General features: G+C 45.4%; 1 protein-coding gene across 6 annotated transcripts in view; it reads right to left on the bottom strand.

The window, feature by feature from the left end:
- Nucleotides 1-22,938, bottom strand: part of CACNA2D4 (calcium voltage-gated channel auxiliary subunit alpha2delta 4) — a 1,002,329-nt gene that overhangs the window by 555,935 nt on the left and 423,456 nt on the right. For 4 of the 6 annotated variants that reach the window (XM_085652199.1, XM_085652201.1, XM_085652202.1 and 1 more), the window contains exons 13-14: nt 3,947-4,080; nt 1,066-1,083 (exon numbers count right to left, since the gene is read on the bottom strand). In XM_085652199.1, coding sequence (XP_085508325.1) covers nt 1,066-1,083; nt 3,947-4,080 — 152 coding nt within the window. The remainder of the gene's footprint in view (nt 1-1,065; nt 1,084-3,946; nt 4,081-22,938) is intronic. The other 2 variants (XM_085652200.1, XM_085652203.1) reach the window with 1 other exon arrangement.

Genomic DNA, 22,938 nt, shown 5'->3' with positions numbered 1-22,938 from the left:
GCCATTGCGTGAATGGGAAGAGCTGAAAAGTGCCATTGTGTGAATGGGAAGAGCTGAAAAGTGCCATTGCGTGAATGGGAAGAGCTGAAAAGTGCCATTTCTACTAAGATATGGCATTCTACTGCTCTCTCCTAGCGCTGGCGCACTGGTGGCTGCCTAGCGCCAACGTCAATTATGATACGAGGGTAACAGCTTTATAAGATACCTTCCTGCACAAAAACAATCCAAAGAGGCATAGTTCTCTTTCTATACGTGATGCAGAATGCATCACGTATACGAAGAGGATGCAATACATTTCTCCTTGTTACGCCTCTCTGTGGTAGGCTTACCAATTTCACGCAATCCCAGCATTGGAAATTAGTACATTTGGAATTGTTTGAAATCCATAGGTGGAATCACAGGAACGCCTACCACTAAGAAATGTAACATAACACAGTACAAGCTGCTGCATTGTGTTACATTTCTTCACAAAGCCATGCAAGGCCACAATAATCAGGCCTTGTCTGGCTTTGTAAATACTAACTAGGAATGTACATTGTCCTGCATCATCTTGCACAATGCAAGGGTGACGCAAATGGCTAGAGATCATCTGGTCCAACGTGTCTCCAGTGCTTTCAATAGGCAGGTACTGTCAGGTACTTCACACACGCAAATCTCTGATTTGAAAAGCAGAGTGCCTGCACTTCTCAGCACAGGTGCAATCATTTTCATGGGAGAGTACCAGCACTTCTCACTAGCAAAGAGGTACTCTGAAACAGTGAGTACCTGCACTTCTATATTTCCATTTCAAGCACTGCAAGGTTTAGATCATGACCCCCTTGCAGGCACTCTACGCAGTGTTCCAGGAAGGTTTTCAATTACTAGTCAAGTCTGAAAGTTCCTAGATAAAATGACACACAAGATGGGGTTATTTGCTCCAGAGTTCCCACCTTATTGTGTTTTATGAAACAGAAAACTCGTCTAAGAGTACAAGTTGAGTTACCACCACACGAGCTAGCACAGAAACACACCACCACCACCACAGAGGACTACATGAGCGCACGGCACAAGCAGGTACATGGTTACCTCTTCGGTTTTTGGCAGCTAGTATTGCCAGCAGCAAATCAGCAGATGGATGAATGGATGAAGAGATGAATGAAAGAAAGTTGTATAAGCAGATAGACACCAAGGAAGGAAAGGTGCAAGCCATGAATGAGAGAAGAGATAAACAAAGACAATGCAGACAAACTCTGGACATGGCAAGGCGATGTAATGGAAATATAAGACGTATACTGGGTCCAAGGCCCTACTGCCCCCTAAATCATGTGCATGAAACAGGAAGTATAAGGGGTGGAGGTGGCCCTCCAAACCGACCAGAAACGGGGTTCATGTTACCCCAGCCCAGGGTAGCGGGAGATTTATGGAATTCACTATCATTATTCAGACCTATCGATTTCACCACCCAGTCACGCCACTAAATTAACAAGTAGTGTGTTTTTCAAAAGGATGAATGCTCAGATGGATGGGGTAGGAGTCGCATGACTCATTCACTCTCCAGCTTCTGTATGATCATTGCTCATCTTATGCTACATTTACACACTTTTCTTTTCCTTAATTCTCTTCCCTCCCCGCCTGTTTCAATCTTCCTTTCACCGTGGTCCCCTCTCTTCCTACATTCCCAGCATTAGTCTGTTGTTGACCTTCCCCTCAGTTTTGTTCTTTCCTTTGTTTCTCTGGATCCAAACTCATTTCCAAGCGGGTGGATGATCAAATCTCTAAATTTAAAAAATACTGCTCACAAAATACTATTGGGCAGCCGCAACAGGGAAGGTTTGACGCGCGTGAATTCACTTTCGGAGCGAATTCTCCATCACAGCCACAACCGCTGAATCCGGTGGGAGGTTTATTAAGGCCGGCACTGCACTGCACTGTGGGGCCTATCTACCTATTGCAGCTTTTAAGCATTTATTGAAAAGTTATAAGTAACTTGGATAACTTTTTACCAGACAATCCTAATCATTTCTACAGTAATAGAACGTATTATATTACTAACATTTGACATCCTTTCCAAATACACTATTGAACTTTTTTTAATGGTTACACACATTTGTTAAAACAACAATAATTTTGGTACATTTGAAGAACGAAACCCACAAAAGAAAAACACTTTGAACTTCTCTCTTCACACAAGCACTACCTGTTTGCAGGGGGCATTTTTTCCGAGAAAAATATAAGTTTTAATTTTTCAGGATTTAAAATGGGAACAATAGGAACAATGACCCCTTTTTGTTGGAGTCGTTCCTAGGTGTCTTCCTCTGAAGTGAACCCCGCGTCCTTTTTCCTTGCAGGGTATTTCTTCCCTCTCTACCGTTCTGCAGTTCCCTCTCTTCTTATTTGGTATCCCCTAACCCCTTAGCATGCATTCCTCTTCCCTACCCTGTAGTTCTCCCACTCTCTCCTTTCAGGCTCTCCCACCTAACAGTGCAGCTTCTCTCCTAGTCCTTGCATTATTAGTGTCTTCTTTCCCAGCTGCCTTTTCCCTGTTACTTGTTTAACACATTCACAGTGACACTCTCATATATTTCCTTTCTGCTTACTCACCTCCTAAATTTGCACCACTCTTCCTTTCTGCATTTGACACACATGGGACCCTTTGGTATTACAGAAGGGGCCTCAGTTCATCTCGGTAACACTTTCTCTTTCTACCCTTTGTTTCCCTTGCTTCTCTTGCTCCTCTCCCTGTAGCTCTACAAGCTCGTTTTCAGCAGTAACAACTGTGCTGTTATGGTTCAGCCGAGACTTATGCAGAACATTTCTCTTTTGGATTGCTAATTGGTTGGCCCCGTTTCACTAATTTGCACTAAATATAGGAGCCACTTTATGAATCCTTCTCAGGGCCGTCATTTCAAGTTTTATGCGGATTGGTTAAGTGGAATCAAAGTTATTTGGGGTGATCTAAATGTAACAATTTCATTTTTAAGTCTCATCAAATTTTTCACTCTCATCTACTGCAAAAATTCCTGACTGGGATTACACAAACCTTGGCACGGGCTCATAGCTAGACTCAGATGAAGGCATTTATGCAGTTTGTGTAAATCTGTTAAGTGGTTTTTGAGAGGTTTCCATTACCGAAGTGTGCCAGGTGAACTTGAAAAGTTTTTTTGTGTATTTTGAAAGCAGGATTGAAGATCAGTTCTAGAAGCACCAGACTAAAAACGAATTCTCAATTGGAAAACAAATCCAATTGGCTGAGGCAGAAGTTTTTCTCTTTGTGCACGCAGCTCCCAGAAGGCCAGAGAGCCACCTCAATGCGATGTAGCCGCCACTAACTGAAAACTGTGCTCCTGTCCCCAACAGTTCTCAAATTCGTGTCCTCAAAAAGCATCATAGGGGAAAGAGGTCAAGAGTGGATCATTTCAACAACAGGGGAGTCTAGAGGCATCACGGAAGGGTGGAAAGGGGCATTTAGTGGAAAACAAAACATTTTAATCTGCACTTGAGGTTCAAGAATACTCTAGTAAGTCTCTCTGTCCAGCCTTTTACCTATGAAGAAAGACCCATTCCTCATTCTACCCATTATGCATCAGTTGCACAACTCTGCATCAGGCGGATGAAAGAAGAATCCTGCAGTCATGCATCATTGTTCCAGGCAATGCTCCTCACTCAAGAGATCAAGGTATATATTAATAACCTCCAATAATCTTGTGATAATGTCTGAGTTCACATGAATCCTCTTTTAAATCCCATTCAAAGACAACAATACAATAGCAGGAAGGAATATTTTGTGATTCCTTTCAACATCTTATAACACCATTACCTTCCCTTTCAGCTAACAAGAAATTCCTGGATCCCAAGAGGAGATAGGAGCAGACATAAACCACCTAGCATCATGAATAAGGGTGTCTCTTGCACTGATCTCACTTCCCTATCACAATCGGGATGCGCAAATTTCACTCAGGCCGCTTACCGCGCTGTCCATGTAGGCCTCTGTCCAGATGATGTCGTGGTCGTGGTTGATCACCATGGGTCGGCTCAGCACGTGCAGGTACTCCATCACATTGCCCTGGACGTCGGCCAGAGTGGAGATCTGGGTGTAGTAACCTTGAAGCAGAGAGAAGAAAGTTTTGACTCTTATGTTGATTAATTTCCCAACACACACATACTTCTTTTACGTTTAGGTGGGTAAATTCGGCACAGTATGGTATCTAAATATTGTAGTCAGGAAGTCTGACAACCCATTTTGGCCACAGAGGGAGGAGGCTTCCTCTGACAAGGACTGTGAGTCTGCCTGAGCCATATGCCGGGTTGAGGTGGGGCTTCTTCACCAACATTAGCAGGAACCACCAGGGAATCCACCAAACTAAGAGGAACTTACAGGATCACTGGATGGGTTTGACCATTTGATATATCTTTTCCTACACCCAAAGATCTTTTTGAATTATACACATTGTGCAGCAGTATTAACAAGTTGGTCCTGAAGAAAGCTGCTACACCTCTACGTGAGGATGACTAGGCTGAAACATGTCGACCAAATTGTGACACTAACTGCGGGTATATGTTTTTCCCCGCTAGTGCCCTCTCTTTAATCCTGGCCCAGGGACACACAAATAAAGGGATATTGCACACCGTGGAGCTGATTTTGTCTTCACTTTTTTCATTTACTCTACTATACCTACCACCTTGCGCTCATCACTCTGGTATTTAGTACACCTTCCTCCATGCAAAAACATCCCTGAGCTCCTCCCTCTCAGAGAAGGGGTTGTAGCTCGTGCCGTGACTAGGCATCACAGCATGAGGAGAATCCCAATGATGAAGCATGCCACCTCTGGTGGGTGAGGGATTCCGTATTTTTAAGGGATACTGCTCTGTGGCTAGGTCTCTACTTTGACAGTAGCTTTCTCAGAGAACAATGCCAAGCCAAAGCCGATCAATGTCAAGGCCTTCCTGGTCTAAGCTTTTGACTTTAACCTCTCAAAGTTTTCTCACCTTGGTTGATGACTGCACTAAGACCCCACTCTTCAGCAACCTGCTGTCATTGAGTCCCACTTCGTATGCAGCCTGCAGCTTGCCTTGCTGAGGACTCATCGATAACAACCTTCTCTTTTTGAAAAATTTCCAAGTCTAAAGGTAACATTTAGGCCAAGATTTGCCTGTGCTTCCGACCACGTTCCATCATGATCTGCCTTAACTTTTGATTTTGTTCTAGTCGAGCAAAACCAGTTGCCAGCAATTGGTGCTTTGCGCTTTTTGGTGCTAAAATGTAATTCAAACTTAAAAAATTCATATCTCTGGTTTCCTTTACTGGATTTTTATTGTTTGGTCTCTTTTTAACTGTTTTGAGACTTCTAAAGAATTTACAAATTTTGTTAAGTGAAGCCTGTCTGCTCTATGCCACAGCTAGCAGAGTTGAGCCCAGTTTTCAATTAATGATACCTTAATTGGACCTAACATGAATAGTTAGATTATTACCTGAGAAGGATTACCATCTACCCCAACTAATAATTCACTTTCTCACAATTAGCCTATTTTTCTCATTATGTATTCTGACTGCTTTACAAAAACATTTTGTACAAAGATGTTCCACCTCTTGTGTTGATGGAGAAGGGAAAAGTGATGGGAGAAGAACTTCCTGCTTAGTTTGTGAGGATTAAAGAACTTGTGGAATACAGGAAGAGTGTGGCTGAAGATGCAACCCTTCAGCAAAGAACTAGAGCTGTGAGGGAGAACCAATTAGTACACCTAGCTCTTCTACGCTTTACATGAGATAATTCCTTCTACATCACTTACTACAGCTGATAGGGATTTGAGTTAGAGATGGAAAAGAAGAAACTTACATTGACTTTCGTTAGACCTGATTCTCTTGAAGTATTGTTTCCCTAAAACTTTTGCTTTTACCTCCTGAGCTTTGCTGAGTCTCTTGTAGTGGCCTTAGGGCTACGGGCACATTCCCTCTGTAAATATAGTGTGATAGTGCGCGTGCTCTTGCTACACACATTAGGTAGTGGTGCGTCCCTGATGTTCTAAAACATGTGTCCAGCCTGCCATTGCAGCCCAGTCTGTGCACTTGCACCAATAATGTGCTTAAACACGTGTCCAGCCTCCCATTGCAGCCCAGTCTGTGCACTTGCACCAATAATGTGCTTAAACATGTGTCCAGCCTACCAATGCAGGCTGGTCTGCGCACTTGCACCGATGATGTTTAGAAACATATATCCTGCCCGCCATTATAGGTCTATGTGTGCACAAATATGCTTCTGCTCAGGCTGGCCTTTTTAAATCACTGCAAAAACAACAGTTGATTGACAGAATGCAGAACAATGTCATACATTCACCCCAGTACAGAGATCTGGGCCTAAATCCATCGTTTTTTGCTCACCATGCCATTTCAGTTTGAACCCAGCCATATGCAAATCAGTCTTGATCCTGTGCCTCGTGGGAACAGTCCAGCCCGAACTGCCAAGCCAGGTCCTCTCTGGACTGGAAACAAGCATCCTAGGACCAGTTTTGGGATTTCATCCCTCCTCAGCCAGGAAAGTCCTTCTCCTAACTTGCGGCCAAATTCTGGAATACCCTCCCCTCTACCTCCGGCAATCTCCCACATTGCCCCAGTTCAGGAAGGTCCCCAAGACCTGGCTTTTCGGGTGACACCAGCACTCAATGGAGCGAATGACTCCTTGAGACCCTCACGTGTGAGTAGTCGTGCTTTATCAACCCTGATTGATTGATTGAGAGGACCTTTCACTACCACTAGAGCACCCGGAGGGTGCGTCTTAAAGGGTGAAGTGAGTGGTAGGTGAAAGTCTGAGCAGGTACATATGTGTGTTCCCTGCCCAGTTAGTGAGAAATACCGATGTGTGTTTTCACTACCCATGTGGGTTGCTCTTCCCATAGGCTAACATGGGACAACGGTTGAAATTACTACAAGCTGCAATAGCGGTTTGCAGGGGAGAAGCCTCATTATATTTCCTATTACTGAATTCACAATGACAAACCCTTTCCTGTGGTAGAGGTGGTTTTGTCATTACTAGCTTAGATATGCTACTCCTAGAAAGTGGGCATTTCTCCGCTTTAAAACTCTTTATGTGCCCTTTAGCTGGACTCCAGTCCACATTGGAGGCTGGGGGAGCACATCTGGGCATTCCCCAACGACACCTATATATCATTGGGCATGCAACTGGACCTCTGCCATTTGTGAGCCTGGCTGGATAGATTGGAGGGAGAGCTTTTGACATGTGGCCTCTAGAGCCAGATCATGGCCCCACTGAAGATAAAGATCTGCATTCCACGGCCCCATGGCACACAGGACTGAAAATTAGGGGAGACAACTGTAGCTCAAAGGGAGACTCTTTGAACCACCCCCAACTTCAAAGGCACACTACAGTATAACTACTGGTACCATACTTCAGCAGGGAAGAGATGCACTTGTGGGGACGTGGGAGGAAAACCTGGAACTGCACGGTGCACACTGCCAGAGGAATCTGTTGTGCACAAGGAGGATTACTGCTATTGAAAGGGACCGCACACCCTTCCTGAATAGTGGCTGGCCTTGGCTGACTACCTGCTGCTGTGTGGCACCCTGAAGTGTGATCTCCAAGGGCTATCTGGCTTGCCCCCTGTTCTTTTGTAAGTCTCAGGCACATCAAACATCTCCTATGAGGGACCCACACCGTCTACTTGTGACACCTGGAGATCGGTGCCCTCTTAAGTGCCCACATTGTCTGCTGGATCCCAAGTGGCACTGCCGCTTGAGCGTGGAACTAAGAATTGTGCCTGGAGATCGAATTGCCTGGTGTGGAGCCCCAGAAATCGTACCCACATCTAAGTCATGTGGCCTCTGCATCATGGGGACCTCGGCACGTATACGCGTATTGTTGACGGTGAGCAGATTAACCAGTTGCTGGATCCAGCATTGCCCGCTTTGTTGATCGTGGCACATCTCTCTGGTGCATCACACCCAATGCATGCTCGTTGTGTGCGGTGTCCGATTGACAGGTTGCAGCCCTCGGAGGTTGGGCCATAACCGTAGTAGTGCCTTATTCTACCTCATTCGGCATTGCTGGACTCGCGCATGTGTGTGTAACCGGAATTGCCTGGTGCAACCCGTATCAACGTACATTTGGTGTTGTGCCTCATTTTTAGCGGGTTATGAACTTTACAACTTTTCATTGTGTGTGACCGGAATTGTCTGGTGCAATCCATATCAATGCCCACCGGACGTTGTGCCTAATTTCCAGGGAGTTGTGGAATTTGCATCTCAGAGTCGTCATTATAATATGTCAATTATATAACATTTTTGCCAAATCATGTTGCATAGAACATATAACATGCAGCTATTATTATTACTCAATTGAAACTGGTTCTTCTTTTATCAACCTCTGAAGGATTAAAGCCTCCAACGATATTGGTATCAAAACATGCGACCTGCAAATCTCACAGAACTCAGCAAACTAACTTGTTTGGTATAGTGCCACGCTTACTGCACTGATCAGGCACCCAGGTTGCTGCTAATGGCGAGAGACATGTACACATTCCAATAAATGCAAGCAAGAGCTGAACTGCTTATTTTTGTCTAATAAAGGCCATTCATCCCTATAGCATAAGTAGGTGCAGTTCCATTGAAGGCATAGATGCTGTTGTGTTATATAGTCTATGTAAATGTGTGGTACCCTATATGTTTGGTGAGACAGAGCTAACAGTTTCTGCAAGGTCTGGGAGTACACCTGATACAAGCCAGCGCTATTGGCCTTGTCAATGGTTGTTAGTTGCATACGATACATGAATTACAGCAGTGACATTGTTAAAATAATATTGACCATGCTTCCGTTGTGATTTTGTGAAATAACTATAACGCTCCATTAGGAACCGAAAGTCAAATTCCTTGTAAAATATTTAGTTTTATTGATTGTATTTTTGAAAAATGTCTATAAGCCACTAATGCTTCGCAGCAGCAGCCCAGCCAGCGGCTTCACACCCCTCTTGCCCCCCTGAAGAATCCACTGTGGGCCTTTTTTCGATCGATATCAGATGATCATATTTTCAGATTAGCGATTGTGGCATCATGCACACCAAGGCAGTCTCTTTTAAGGTTCATAAAAGGCCTGCAATGGGTGGTACCGCCGCCCGAGTTAAGAATGCAAGATGAGGACCCGTCTCCGCACTTGGGGCCATATGTAGGTAGCCTCACATTTACTGATTCATAAATACCGAATTTTACCGATTCGGTATTTATGAATCGGTAAATGTGATGTAGGTAATGATTCGGTAAAGTTTACCGAATCGGAAAAATTCGGTAATTATGAATCGGTATTTACCGATTCGGTAATGAGGCATACCTTCCCATTGATTCCTATGGGCCTGGAGGCCCATAGGAATCAATGGGAAGGTATGCCTCATTACCGATTCGGTAAATACCGATTCGGTAATGGGGGGAGCATATACAAGGGTGGCAGGGTGTCACATTGACACCCTGTTGCAACCCTGAATCTTGCATGTGTGCACATGTGGCGCACATACATGCCCTAAGGGCATGTATGTCTGCCACATGGCACTCTTAAATCTGCAAAGTATTGCTTTTTGCTAGGTATTCGTTATTTATCACCAACCTGTATTTGGTGGTAAATAACGAATTTTTAATACTTACTTTCACTCTTTAGAGTGCTCCCTACATCTGATTTCTGGATTCGGTATTTACCGAATCGGTATTTTACCGATTTCTTAATTTCCGATTCGGTAAATACCGAATCCAGAAATCAGCCCCCTACATAGCAAATGCCTAAATACCGGTCGGTAACGGGATATTTACCAAATTTCGGCCTTTACCGACCGGTATTTGGCTTCCTACATGAGGCCCTTGGTAGCATATTTACAAAGTGGCGTTAAGACACAAAAAGTGGTTTAATCAGCGGCGTTGCATGGCGGCTGATGGGGGTGCGGTCTGTCCTGGGCGGTGCCAGTTTTAGGGGCAGCGGCCCTTCCCTGCTCTTACCTGCCGTCTCGGGCGGCAATCCCCCCACTCTACAATCGGCCACCACGGGCGGCAAACACAGTGACGGCCACGGGCAGCCAAAGGGCTAGCTGCGCCACTGGGCTTAACGCCACTTTGTAAATATGGTGCGGGGCACACCGCCACTGGAGCGTCAAAACATGTGGCAGTCCGTTGGCGCTAGGTGCTGGTACATACGCCCCCTGGCTTTTAGAACTGCCGGTGCTGAGCAACGAAAGGACTCTGCTCCCTGAAAGCCCTGGACCACAGACTCTGGAGCTGGGTTTCAGCCTTAAGACTCTCTGCTAAAACAAGATGGCAAGTTGCAATGTAAATGCTCCTGTTGATACTCAGGATTGGGAATCAGACATTTGTGGGGGTTGCAGATTATTTTCGCAGGAGAGGTCAATATGCAAAGTGAGTTGAAACTTGCAGGGATTCTTTAGTCTTCACTGTAAAATCTATGGATTTCCTGTTGATTTAGATGGGTGAATTAGGAAACAATCCCAGTTTTAAGAGGTTGTGTATCATGAATTTTTTCATGAGACAAAGTTGCTTCACTTTATTGGTAGAGTTGATTAATAATTTTCTTTTGAACGATATATTTATATTTTAAACAAATAAGTAAATAATGGAAACAAATACCCATCTAAATATGAGGTCATGGCATAAATTTGTGCAGTCAAAAATATTTTTGTGAGTTCATAAAATAAGTATAACATTCTTGCAGAGAAGCAATGTCACTCTGACATAAATCAATGAGAGCCCAGCTGAGAGGTGTTGGTACTGCTCAATAAATGCATATCAGCCAAGCCGTTCAGTGCTACCACTACGCCATCAATCTATATAACCCCGCTGAGAAGTGTCCTACCCAATAAATGTATAGCAGCCTTTCTGAAAAGTGCTATCACTATGCCATACATGTATAACAGATCTGCTGAGAACTGTCCTTCCAAATAGATGTATAGCAGCCCTGCTGACAAGTGCTATCTTTGTGCCATATATGTATGGCAACCCTACTGAGAAGTGGTGGTACCATTCGATAACTGTATAGCTACCCTGCAGACAAGTGGTATGACTATGCAATAAATCTATGGCACATCTTCTAAGCAATGTTGGTACTGCTCAATAAATGCATAGCCCGCTGCCAAGTACTATGACTATGCCATACTTCTATGACAGCCCTGCTGAGAAGTATATTACCCTATAAATGTAGTTCAGTCCTGCTGAGAAGCATTGTCACTATGCTGTAAATCTATAATAGTCCTCCTAGAATGTATAGGTACCATCCAATAAATGTATATCACCCCTGCTGAGAAGAGATATCTCTTTGCCACACATTTATGACAGCCCTGTTGAGAAGTGTTGGCACCTTACAATAAATATATAGCAGCTGTGACAAGAAATACTATCACTATGCTATAAATATATGACAAATGCAAAAGGAACTATTGATGGACAGAATACAGAACAATGTCATACATTCACCCCAGTACAGAGATCTGGGCCTAAATCCATCGTTTTTTTGCTCACCATGCCATTCCAGTTTGCACCTAGCCATATGCAAATCAGTCTTGACCCTGTGCCTCATGGGAACAGTCCAGGCCGAACTGCCAGGCCAGGTCCTCCCTGGACTGGAAATAAGCATCCTAGGACCGGTTTCACCCCTCTTCAGCCATGATAGCTTGATATCAGTGGCATGGAGAGCACGGGACTCACGTCTGAGCATACCCGTCCCACTCGGGGTGACAAATGCAAAAAGAACTATTGATGGACTAACTAGACTCATCCAAAGTATAAGTGAAATAAAATCATGGTCAACATGTTTCTGCCTCCTGTTAGCTATTTTAGTGAGGCCTTCGTCAGGACCAAAAAAGAAAAGAAAACACCATGGCGGTATGCACACCCTAAGGTGCACCCTAACCTGTGATGTTTATGAGAAATTGTTTCAGGACTTACAATTTGTAGTCGGGCTTACCACTTTTCAGAAAGCCATAGTATTTTTATCGCCGGGGTCCTGCTATCGGGCAGAAGTAGGTCGGTTGCAGGCGTTGGACTTTGGAGTAAGTGTGACTATAAGGACCCATGGGGTAATTCCCTTTCTCCTTAAAAATACTATGGCTTTCTGAAAAGTGGTAAGCCCGACTACAAATTGTAAGTCCAGGAGGCAGAAACATGTTGACCATGATTTTATTTCACTTATACTTTGGATGAGTCTATTTAATTTAGGCTAGACAACTTTCACATCCAATCACAATTTTTAATAGTGCTTGGTTAACCGTGAATAAAGTCTTTTTGGGTTTAAACCAAGCCCTTTTTAAATCACCTTTTCTGTTTTATCACACTTGAAAAGAAACCTGCTCCGCTGTAACCAAGCGTTGTAGCACACCAGGGAGGCATTCGGCCTCTCTGGTGGGATCCCAATGATGAAGCATGTCACCAACCAGGTTGGTGAGTGAGGGTTCTTTTTATTCACAAGAGTGATTCCTTTTCTGTTTTCTTTGTTTTCTTACGTTTCCACTCACTAAATAAGTTTGTTGCGCACTCTTTCGTTGTTTTTTGCTCAGATTTATCAGGGGAATAAGAGTGTCTTACTTTTCCCTCCCTCTCTTTTTGTTTCGATATATACATCTATGTACTCATATACAACATTTATATATAACATGTGGCTTAACTTCATTAACGTGTATGTTATATTTAATCAAATTCATAGTGTGTAGCTACTGTAATGTTAAGGATTTATACATGAGTGTATTAAGGTGATAAATTGACTAATGTAACCATGTCCATTGCATATTCACATTCAACTCGATTGTTTACTTGTATCAATTTACAGTACTGTAACATGCATCCGTTTTGATATTCGAGAAAGATTTGCTTCATATTAGGCCTTGATTGAAATTGCCTATTTTAATAATGCCAGAGAGTCGATTCTTTCTTTTGCATGTGCGTTATCATGCTTTCGTAAGCTAGAGAAAGCCTCATTATTTGTATAAGACTATTTACAGAGAGGCCAGCGGTGAGGAGGTTGTCATTGAACTCGGACACATTATATTGGAAAGAAGCCTTCTAATCTCGGCGTACCAGGAGTGTGAGATGTTCAAGTCTACCAGCTGCATACCTAATTTTGAGGAGATGGGAATTTAGGGAGTGTGTTGACTACCCTCATGCATGGTGACCTGAGTGGCTCCTCATGGTGGAAGAGAGATATGAATGTTCTGAAGCTACTGGCAATATTTAATTGGTGTTACCACTGTTAGACAGACTTTCCCTTGACTCTAAGAGGGAACAGATCGCTTTGCTGGCCTTTCCTTGAAGTGTGAAGTTTCATGCTGAAGACTTTCCTTATTTCTCTGAACTTCTATGGAAGTTCAACTCCATGCTGGCACCTCCTATGCTCCTTTGTTAGACACTTCCTCAGAAATCCTGATTTCAACTTATGTTTAGGTTATAAAAGGGAAGTTTCTTTATGGAACACCTTATTGCAACAATTGGTTTGGTTGATACATTGTGGCCGTTACAATTCTGTATCTTGTTTTATTACGATTTAACTTACTAGCTCATTTTGGCCTTCAAATGATATTTCTGTTCCTTCTGAATTTATTTCTACTTTGCATATAAGCTGGTTGGATGAATGCCCTTAATAAACCCATTGTAATTGATTTAATTGATTCATGGTCTTCATTGTGGATCCACATTGGCTTCACAATTCAGAATTGTATTTCTAATGTTAACTGCTTTGCAACACTTCAAGTCAACTAAAAAAAAAGTCTATATGACCAATAGGGAAATTTGTTTGATGTTTTTACAAAAAGATTGAGGATCAAATACCAGAGCTCCATCATATCTCAAGGACAAGCTGCAGGCTGCTTAGGATAAGGAAATGCAAACTTTTTAAAAGTGCAAACACAAGGAGATGATGGATGGAGCGCTGAAACTTTTCAGAAACTCACCTAGGATCTGGGCTGAATCCATCCTCATTCTTTAGCTCACTTCGCCACCCCAGCTCAGACCCAGCCATATGCAAATCAGTCTCGACCAAGTTCAGCTCGAACTGCCAAGACAGGTCTTCCCTGGACCGGAAACAAGCATCCTGGGACAGGTTTCGGGGTAACACCCGTCATCAGCCAGGCTAGCTTGAATCCAGTGGCAAAGTGAGCAAGGGACCCACGTCTAGGCATACCCTGCCAACTTACGGCGAACAATGCAAACACACGGCGATGATGGACACAACACTGAAACTTTTTAGACACTGACCCCCACTCACAGATCTGGGTTGAATCCATCATCATTCTTTAGCTCTCTGGGGTGAATGTATGACATTGTTCAGCATTCTGTCCATCAATTGTTCTTTTTGCATTTGTCACCTCGAGTTGATCGGGTATGCCCAGACATGGGTCCAGTGCTCTCCATGCCACTGGAAATGCTTAGTACCACTCCTGTTACCCAATAAATATGTATCAGCCCTGGTGTAAAGTTATCATATTGACATAAATCTTTAACAGCCCTGCTGAGAAATGGTGACACTGCCCAATAAATACATAGCAGTCCTGCTGAGAACTGTTGATACTGTGCCATGAAAGTATGACAGCCGTGCTGAGCAATGTTGTCACTGTCTATGAAATGTATAGCAGTCACACAGAGAAATGTGGCTACTGTCCAGTACAGGCACTGTAGCCTACTGAGAAGTGTTGGTTCTGTCTAATAAAAGTATAGCAGACCTGCTGAGAAATGAAGATCAAAATAACCACAAGGTATCCTTGCTAATGTGTGCTAATCCTGCCCAACTAAATATATTAAATCTGTACTGAACATTGCTGCTATGTCTCATTAGAAGCACAGCTGCCCTGCATATAAATGTGGCACACCTGCTTGTACTGTTGAATAAAGGTAGGGATTCACTGCGGAGAAGCGCTGGCACTGTCTCAAGAAAGTACAGCAGTCCTGCTGACAGGAACTGGCACTGTCTATTAAAGTATGTGAGTCCTGCTGAGAAGTGTTGGGACTGTCTATTAAAGTATGTGAGTCCTGCTGTCAAGAGTTGGCACTGCCTATTCAAGTATGTCTGTCCTGCTGAGAAGTGTTGGCACTGTCTATTAAAGTATGCCAGTCCTGCTGGGAAGTGTTGGGACTGTCTATTCAAGTATGTCAGTCCTGCTGAGAAGTTCTGGGACTGTCTATTCAAGTATGTGAGTCCTGCTGAGAAGTGTTGGGATTGTCTATTAAAGTATGTCTGTCCTGCTGAGAAGTGTTGGCACTGTCTATTAAAGTATGTCAGTCCTGTTAAGAAGTGTTGGTACTGTCTAATAAAGTATGTTAGTCATGCTGGGAAGTGTTGGCACTGCCTATTAAAGTATGTCAGTCCTGCTGAGAAATGTTAGTACTGTTTATTTAAGTATGTCTGTCCTGCTGAGAAGTATTGGCACTGTCTATTATAGTATGTCAGTCCTGTGAAGAAGTGTTGGTACTGTCTATTAATGTATGTCAGTCCTGCTGAGAAGTGTTGGTACAGTCTATTATAGTATGTCAATCCTGCTGAGAAGTGTTGGCCCTGTGTATTAATGTATGTCAGCCCTGCTGAGAAGTGTTGGTGCTGTCTAATGAAAGTAAGGAACGTCTGCTAAAAAGTGGTGCTTCTGTCCACGACAAGTACCCCAACCCTGCTGAGAAATATAAGTGATGCTCGAAAAAATGAAAGAGCACCTGGCTGAGATGTACTAGTACTACTTCATTTTATGTAAACCATCCGGGCTGAGAAGTGCTGGTATCTCTATGAAAAGTATGCCAGCCCTGGAATGAAGTGCTGTTCCAGGTCCATTCAACTTATGACTGCCCCAGTGAAAACTGTTGATAAATTCACATTAAATGTATACCAAGACTGTTGATAAGTGCAGGTACCGGTATTGTGCTGAACATTCATTAACTCTGCCTTTATTTTCTCAAAGGCTCACCCCCTCCTGCCTAGCTGTCCTCCAGCTGAAGGTCTTATTCGGCCTTCCTTGCTGGAGCCAAGTACACCACGTGAAGCGGTGCCAGACGGACAGAATGAAGAGAGCCTCTCAGTGCACCCAGGTGAGTGGGCTCTCTATGAACTAATATGTTCACAACCACTGCTAAGACCATTGACTGTTGAGAACCTCCTTTAAAACTCTTCACTGTTGAGCTCTCTACGTACTAGTATGTTTACAACTACCTTTAAGGCCCTTCACTATTGAGAACTACCTTTAAAATCCTTCACTGTTGGTCTCTCTATGCACTAGTATGTTTACAAGTGCCCTTAAAACCCTTCCCTGTTGAGAACTACCTTTAACCCCTTCAGTGCCACGCCCTTTCCCCCTCCTCTGCCGGGCGTTGCACTAGTGGGTGGGGTTCATGACGAGATAGTCTCGTCATGGGCACAGCGCAACCGTGCTCCATGACGAGACTATCTCGTCATGGGCACTGAAGAGGTTAAAAACCCTTCACTGTTGAGCTCTCTAAGTACTAGCATGTATACAACTACCTTTAAAACCCTTCACTATTGAGCTCTCTGTGCACTAGTATGTTTACAACTACCTTTAAAACCCTTCACTGTTGAGAAATACTTTTAAAACCCTTCACTGTTGAGACCTACCTTTGAAACCCTTCACTGTTGAGCTCTCTATGTACTAGCATGTTTACAACTACCGTTAAAACTCTTCGCTGATGAGAAGTATCTTTAAAGCTCTTCACTTTTGAGCTCTCTACTTAATTATATTTACAACTACCTTTAAGACAGATCCTTCACTGTTGAGGACTACCTTTAAAACCCATCACTGTTGAGAGCTATCTTTAAAACCTTTCACTTTTTAGACCTACCTTTAAAACCCTTCACTGTAGAGCTCTTTATGTACTAACATGTTTACAACTAAATGTAAAGCCCTTCACTGTTGAGAACCACCTTTAAAACCCTTCACTGTTGAGACCTACCTTTAAAACCCTTCACTGATGAGCTCTCTTTGTACTAGCATGTTCACAACTACCTTTGACACCCTTCACTGTTCAGAACTACCTTTAAAACTCTTCACTGTTGAGACCTACCTTTTAAACCCTTCACTGTTGAGCTCTCTATGTACTAGCATGTTCACAACTACCTTTAAAACCCTTCACTGTTGCGAACTACCTTTAAAACCCTTCACTGTTGAGACCTACCTTTACAACCCTTCACTGTTGAGCTCTCTTTGTACTAGCATGTTTACAACTACCTTTGAAACCCTTCACTGTTCAGAACTACCTTTACAACTCTTCACTGTTAAGACCTACCTTGTAAACCCTTCACTGTTGAGCGGTAAACAACCTTTACAACACAACTTTTACAACGCGATGCCATTACATCGCAGTTTTTACAACGCAAGTCGTTACAACGACTTGCGCTAGATGGCGCTCTAGGACAAGGAATAGTATAATTTACTATCCAACACCTTCCCTACTGTACGTAGACTGGAGTTGGAATAGTAAATTATACTACTCCTAAGTCCAGCGCCCTCCAACGCAAGTCGTTGTAACGACTTGCGTTGTAAAAACCGCGATGTAATGTACCGCGATGTAAATGTATGCGTTGTAACGTCATACATCCCTGTTGAGCTCTCTATGCACTAGCATGTTCACAACTACCTTTAAAACCCTTCACTGTTGAGAACTACCTTTAAAATCCTTCACTACATGGGTGTGGCCAAGATGTCTCGGTGCTGCCCGGCCTCCACACTGGCCCAGATTGGGCGTGGCGGAGACGAAGAGCAGGGATGACAGAGCTGCAGTGTTGGCGAGGGGGCCCTTCTCAGAGCTTGGCTGCCCCGGGGTGCGGTCTGAGGCTGCAGCGAGGCAGACACGGCCTGAGCCCGCGAGTCCTGGTGGAGAGGAACTCCTCAGGGGTGGCACATCAGAGCGGATTGGGCTCCGCTCCCTTGCGGAGCTTGTGGCTGGAGAGGGCGGAGGTGAGCATTTGCTGGTCTCCTGTTGCCCGGAAGATGGAGGTGGCTCCCGCCCACGTCTGCGGGTGAGATGAAGTGAGCTGAGGCAGCGAGGATCGAGAGGAGTGACCAACCCCTGGTGAGAGGAGGCCCGGCGTGGAGCAGAGATCTGGGTGGCCTGCCGCAGTTGCAGTGGCTGTACCAGGAGGAAGGTGTTTGCAGAGTGTAGAGGAGGTTGGAGCAGGGCTTCGTGGCTGCCAGTGCAGACCAGAGGTGCTGTGCAGTAACTGGAGACCTGGTACCATTGCCTGTAGACAATCCCTGAGAGAACTACTGAAGCATGGTAGCCTAGGAAGGCTGGCTGGGGACCTGCCCGAGAAGATCCTGACGGGCACGCAGGGATGAAACCCCAGAATCAACTGAGGCCTCTGATGTGGGAGATTGTGCCGGCGGGAAGTGTGTGCTGCTCGGCCGGCTGGGCTAAGAAGCTTGTGTATGAGTGGCATCGGAGAGCGGAAGCCTAGCGGAAGGAGGTGAGTGGCAGTGGGCCTGGAGGCAGAGAGAGACTACAGGGTGTTTCTTTCCCCCCCCCCCGGGAAGTGAAGATGGCCTTTTTGTCGTGGGCGTAGGGAGAGCCTGCAAGGGCGTGTGTGCGGAAGGGCTGGACTGTGGAGTGCGGAGCTTGTGGTTCACGGCGGTGTCTGGAGGAGAGGCCGGCTGGACAGCTGATCACGAGGAAGGCCCTCAGGTGGGAGTCCCTGCTCGGGGCTCGAACTGCGAGGAGCATAGTGGCAAGATGGGAGCAGGGTTCCCGTTCTCCGGAGAGTGCTCAGCTGAAGTTGGAGGAGTGTCTGCGGCAGCGCAGTCATCAACTTCGCCTTTTTGCAGCTAATTCATTGGGGCTAGCTAAATGGCGTCTGCACGTGCGAAGAAAGGAGACACACTTAAAGAAATGGTTACGAAACCCACAGGTCCTTAGGAGGGAGAGACACCGAGGGCAGCTAGCAGAGCTGCCTCGCCATCTGGGGATGAGTTGGAGGCCCCAGACACGCTCCTATATGGAGACCTTGTTCTCATCCTTGAGAGACGACCTGCTAACATTCAAGAAAGACCTAACTCGTGAATTGCAGGTGATGAGGAAAGAGGAGACGGAGATTGGTGATAGAGTAGATGCCCTGGAGGGCCATGAGACCTCCTGAGACAAGGAAATAGAGCAACTGCCGCAAGAGATCATTCCTCTCACAGATCAGCAACAGGATCTGCAGTCCCATGCGGAAGACCTCGAAAACCCCTCCAGGCGGAATAACATTCACAGACTGGGGCCCACGAAAGGCGGAGGAAGACGATGTTGAAGCCTACATGGCGGCACTGTTTGCCCAGATATTAGGGGACACGACGGCATCCGAGATCCACCTGGACAGGACCCACAGAGTGGACCGCTAGAATGCTGGAGCGTCACGGACAGCGGACATTCTGACTTGTGTGCACAGCTTCTCTTTGAAAGAGCGGATCCTCCCTGTGGCCCGAGCATTACTGCCTATTATGTTTCTATGAGCATACCCTGCATTTGCTTCAGGACCTTGTGGCCTCTACTCTTCAGAAGCGAAGGGAATTTCACCTGTTACAGATTTTCTGAGGGACAAGAAGATTCCCTACTCTTGGGGCCACCCCTTCAGATTGTTTTTCCGCTGGTAGGATCAACTCTATCAATTTTGCTCCTTGGTAGAGGTGTGTGAACTACTGCAGACTGAGGTGCATCCGGAACGGAGAAGAGAGGTCGCAGAGCAGATGGGCACCAGAGGTGGAGGCAGGTCCCTGCCGGACGGGGAGGGGTCAGACCGGACTCTGCGGTCATCGCATTGGAGAGGAAGGCTCTGGTTGAAAAGCTCTCACAGGACTCTGCAGCCAAGGATCACGTCTGAGGACAAGCAGATTGATTTTTGGGGCTGGTGCGAGTGGATGCTGGGTAGTCGGGGGCGGGAGGGCCGAGTGAGAATTGGTGGAGATGGCCACAGTCCCTTATTGTGTTTTTTCTGATGGACTGGGGTTGGATTTTTCTGCCCATTCCTCTTTCCAGGGACAATGGTTGTTCACTATTTTTGTTGTGCGGTTTGTTTTTGGGTGCTCAACACGAAGTAGCAGTTCATGCAGAACATTTAAGATACCTTTTGTACAGCACTGTATATAACTTATTCACTTAAACCACCTTATCACCTACTAGCTTGCATTGCATCGTTTTTCAATAATCTTTGTTTGCTTGTGACAGCCTTACTAATTTATAACCAGAAAAATTGTAAAAAGAAAAAAGTGATCAAGCTATTAATACACTATCTTTTGATTAATTCAAATTAGGTGGGTTCTCCTTCTTCATGCAAAAATATTTATGACACAATTAAGTAATTTCTGTACCCGACAGAACCAACATTAGCATATACTCTAGACACCCAGGTTCTGAGGGTCACCCCATTATACTTGTTGTTCCTGCAGAAGGGGCATCACTGTGGTCGGACGGGTGGCGGAGGGTCCGAGGAGCTGGGAGTTGGTGGGCTGGGTGAGTGCTGTCTCTTATGGCATTGCTAGGGAAGAGTCTAAAGGATTTGACCCTCAATGTTAAAGGGTTTAACAATTGGGTTAAGAGGCAGGCAATGCTCTCTTACCTGGAACACTCTTAAGCCAACATTTGCTTATTGCAGGAGACACAACTTCAGGCTAGTGACTGGCACAGACGTAAATCTAGAGCTGTACCCTAGCAGTTCTTCTCTTCTTTACCTCATTAGGCGGCTGGAGCAGCGCTGCTTTTCTCACGCTCTTTCCGAGGGAAGGTGGGGATAAAAATAGCTGAAATTAAAGGTCGCCTATTGGGGTATCAAATTTATTTTGGACCTCGCTCCCTGATCACAGGCTCAGTGTATGCTCCCAACGAGGGTCAGGAACAGTTTTTACACGGAGTGGTTGCGTACATTATTTCAACACAGGCTCGATGGGTGATCCTTGGGGGGGGGGGGGATCTCAATCTGGTAATTCACAACGAGTTGGACCCTCGACACAGAGGCAGGGAACTGCGGGAGTCATCACCATAGGGGGCCCTCTAGTTGCAGGAGATGGGTCTACGGGATCTCAGGTATGACAGACACCCAACTAAGCGGGAATACATCTTTCTACTCCCACGCACATAAATCCTATGCCACACTCGATCATTTCTTAGGCTCCCGGAATGTAGAGGCGGCAAAAACTTAAGTAGAGATAGAGCCCCGCTCACTACCCGACCACTCTGCGGTCCTGTTGGACCACTTTCTTACACGTAGTGATACTGCTACTCGCAATTGGTGACTGCGCGAGACTCTCCTCCGCAGGTGGAAAGTTGTTAGCCAGATAGAAAAAGCAACAGGGGACTACATGAAGATCAATGTACCCCAGACATGCCAATCTCAATGGTCTGGGACACTATGAAAGTGGGGGAAATGTATCGCCATCTCTGCAGCAGATAATAACGCAAGGAGGGATAAGCGCACACAACTACAGCATGAGGTACGGGAGCTTGAGCATATACACCACCGAACAGGGGCGCCTAGAGTGTAGAGACACTGGAGACTGCTAGAAAACAGCTCGCTGGGCTGGATCTGGATAGTGCGTAGTATGCGATCTTATGTCTCAAACATTCCTTCTATGTGGGGGCAATAAATGCAGGAGACTGCTAGCGAATAAACTCAAGGGGCAGTGACAGGCCACCGTGGTAGATGCCTTGCTGACGGAGGAGGGGGTTCTAGTGGAGGGAGATGAACAGGTAGCAGCAAGATTCGGCTGCTTTTATAGCGACCTGTACTCTGCACAGGATCTTCCTCCCTCTGGCATTCTGGCTTATCTAGACAGAGCTACAGTGACTCGCTTAAAAGATGAACAAGCAGCAAGTCTGGATCGTCTGATCAGGAAGAGGAGGTAATCTCTCCGATCTCGAGGCTGAACTCCATTAGTCGCCTGGCCCGGACGGCTTCCCTGCCACCTTTTATAAATCCTTTTGCACGTCTGTGGCCCCCTCTTCTTACCAGGGTCTTTAGCTCCATCACAAGCTCGTCCACTCTTCCTCCCTCGATGACAGAGTCCTCCATAGCAGTTATAGCGAAACCTGGTAAAGGCAAGAGACAGTCTGGGTCCTACCGACCCATCTCCCTCTTAAATGTTGATGCGAAGCTGTTCACAGGAGTTCTTGCGGCTCACCTTGCACCCTTAATGCCTGGGCTAGAGGATCCAGACCAGGCCGGGTTTATCCACTCACATAAGGGCACTGGCTGATGCAGCCGGCAGTGAGGGGGGCAGCAGAACGACACCAGACAAGATTTGAGAGGTGGCTTCTTAGCAAGGACTCAGGTCAGCGTCTTATGACTGAGCTGTATGGGTTGCTTTGAATGGCGAGCCCGAGTCAAAATCCCCTACACAGCTCCTGTGGGAGCTAGAGTTGGGCAGACAACTGTCCCCAGGTGAGTGGCAGGACGTCTATTACCAGCCGTGCCATACAGCATCTAACGCCTCCAGTATTGAGACGACGACGAAAGCAGGTGGGGAGAGTTTAATGAAAAGTTGCCAGGAGGTTGGACATTGATGTATTCTAGCACTGTAATGGCTGATGCCTAATTTGATCTGTGTGCTTCTTGTTGCAACAATAAAAACACATTTCAACATAAAGCCCTTCACTGTGGAGACCTCCCTTCACTGTTGAGCTCTCTATGTACCAGCATGTTTACAACTACGTCACTGTTGAGAACTGCCGTTAAAACCCTTCAAAGTTGAGAAGTACCTTTAAAACGCTTCACCTTTGAGCTCTCTAATTACATATGTTTACAGCTACCTTTAAACCCCTTCGGTGTTGAGAACTGTTGATACTTGTAGACATTAAGGGATCAACTACTGAAATGTGTTGTTACTGTCCCATTAGAAGCGTGACTCCTCGATGAAACCGCTCCTGCTGCCACACACAAAGCACAGCAGTATGCTAAAAAGTGCAGAAACACAGCATCTCTGCTCAGAAGTGCCTGTCCCGTTATTGAAATATAG

This window comes from Triturus cristatus, chromosome 4_1 (assembly GCF_964204655.1).
Source record: "Triturus cristatus chromosome 4_1, aTriCri1.1, whole genome shotgun sequence".
Lineage (NCBI taxonomy): Eukaryota > Metazoa > Chordata > Amphibia > Caudata > Salamandridae > Triturus > Triturus cristatus.
Note: the sequence above shows the minus strand (reverse complement) of the source record. Positions and strands in the feature narration are given on the sequence as shown.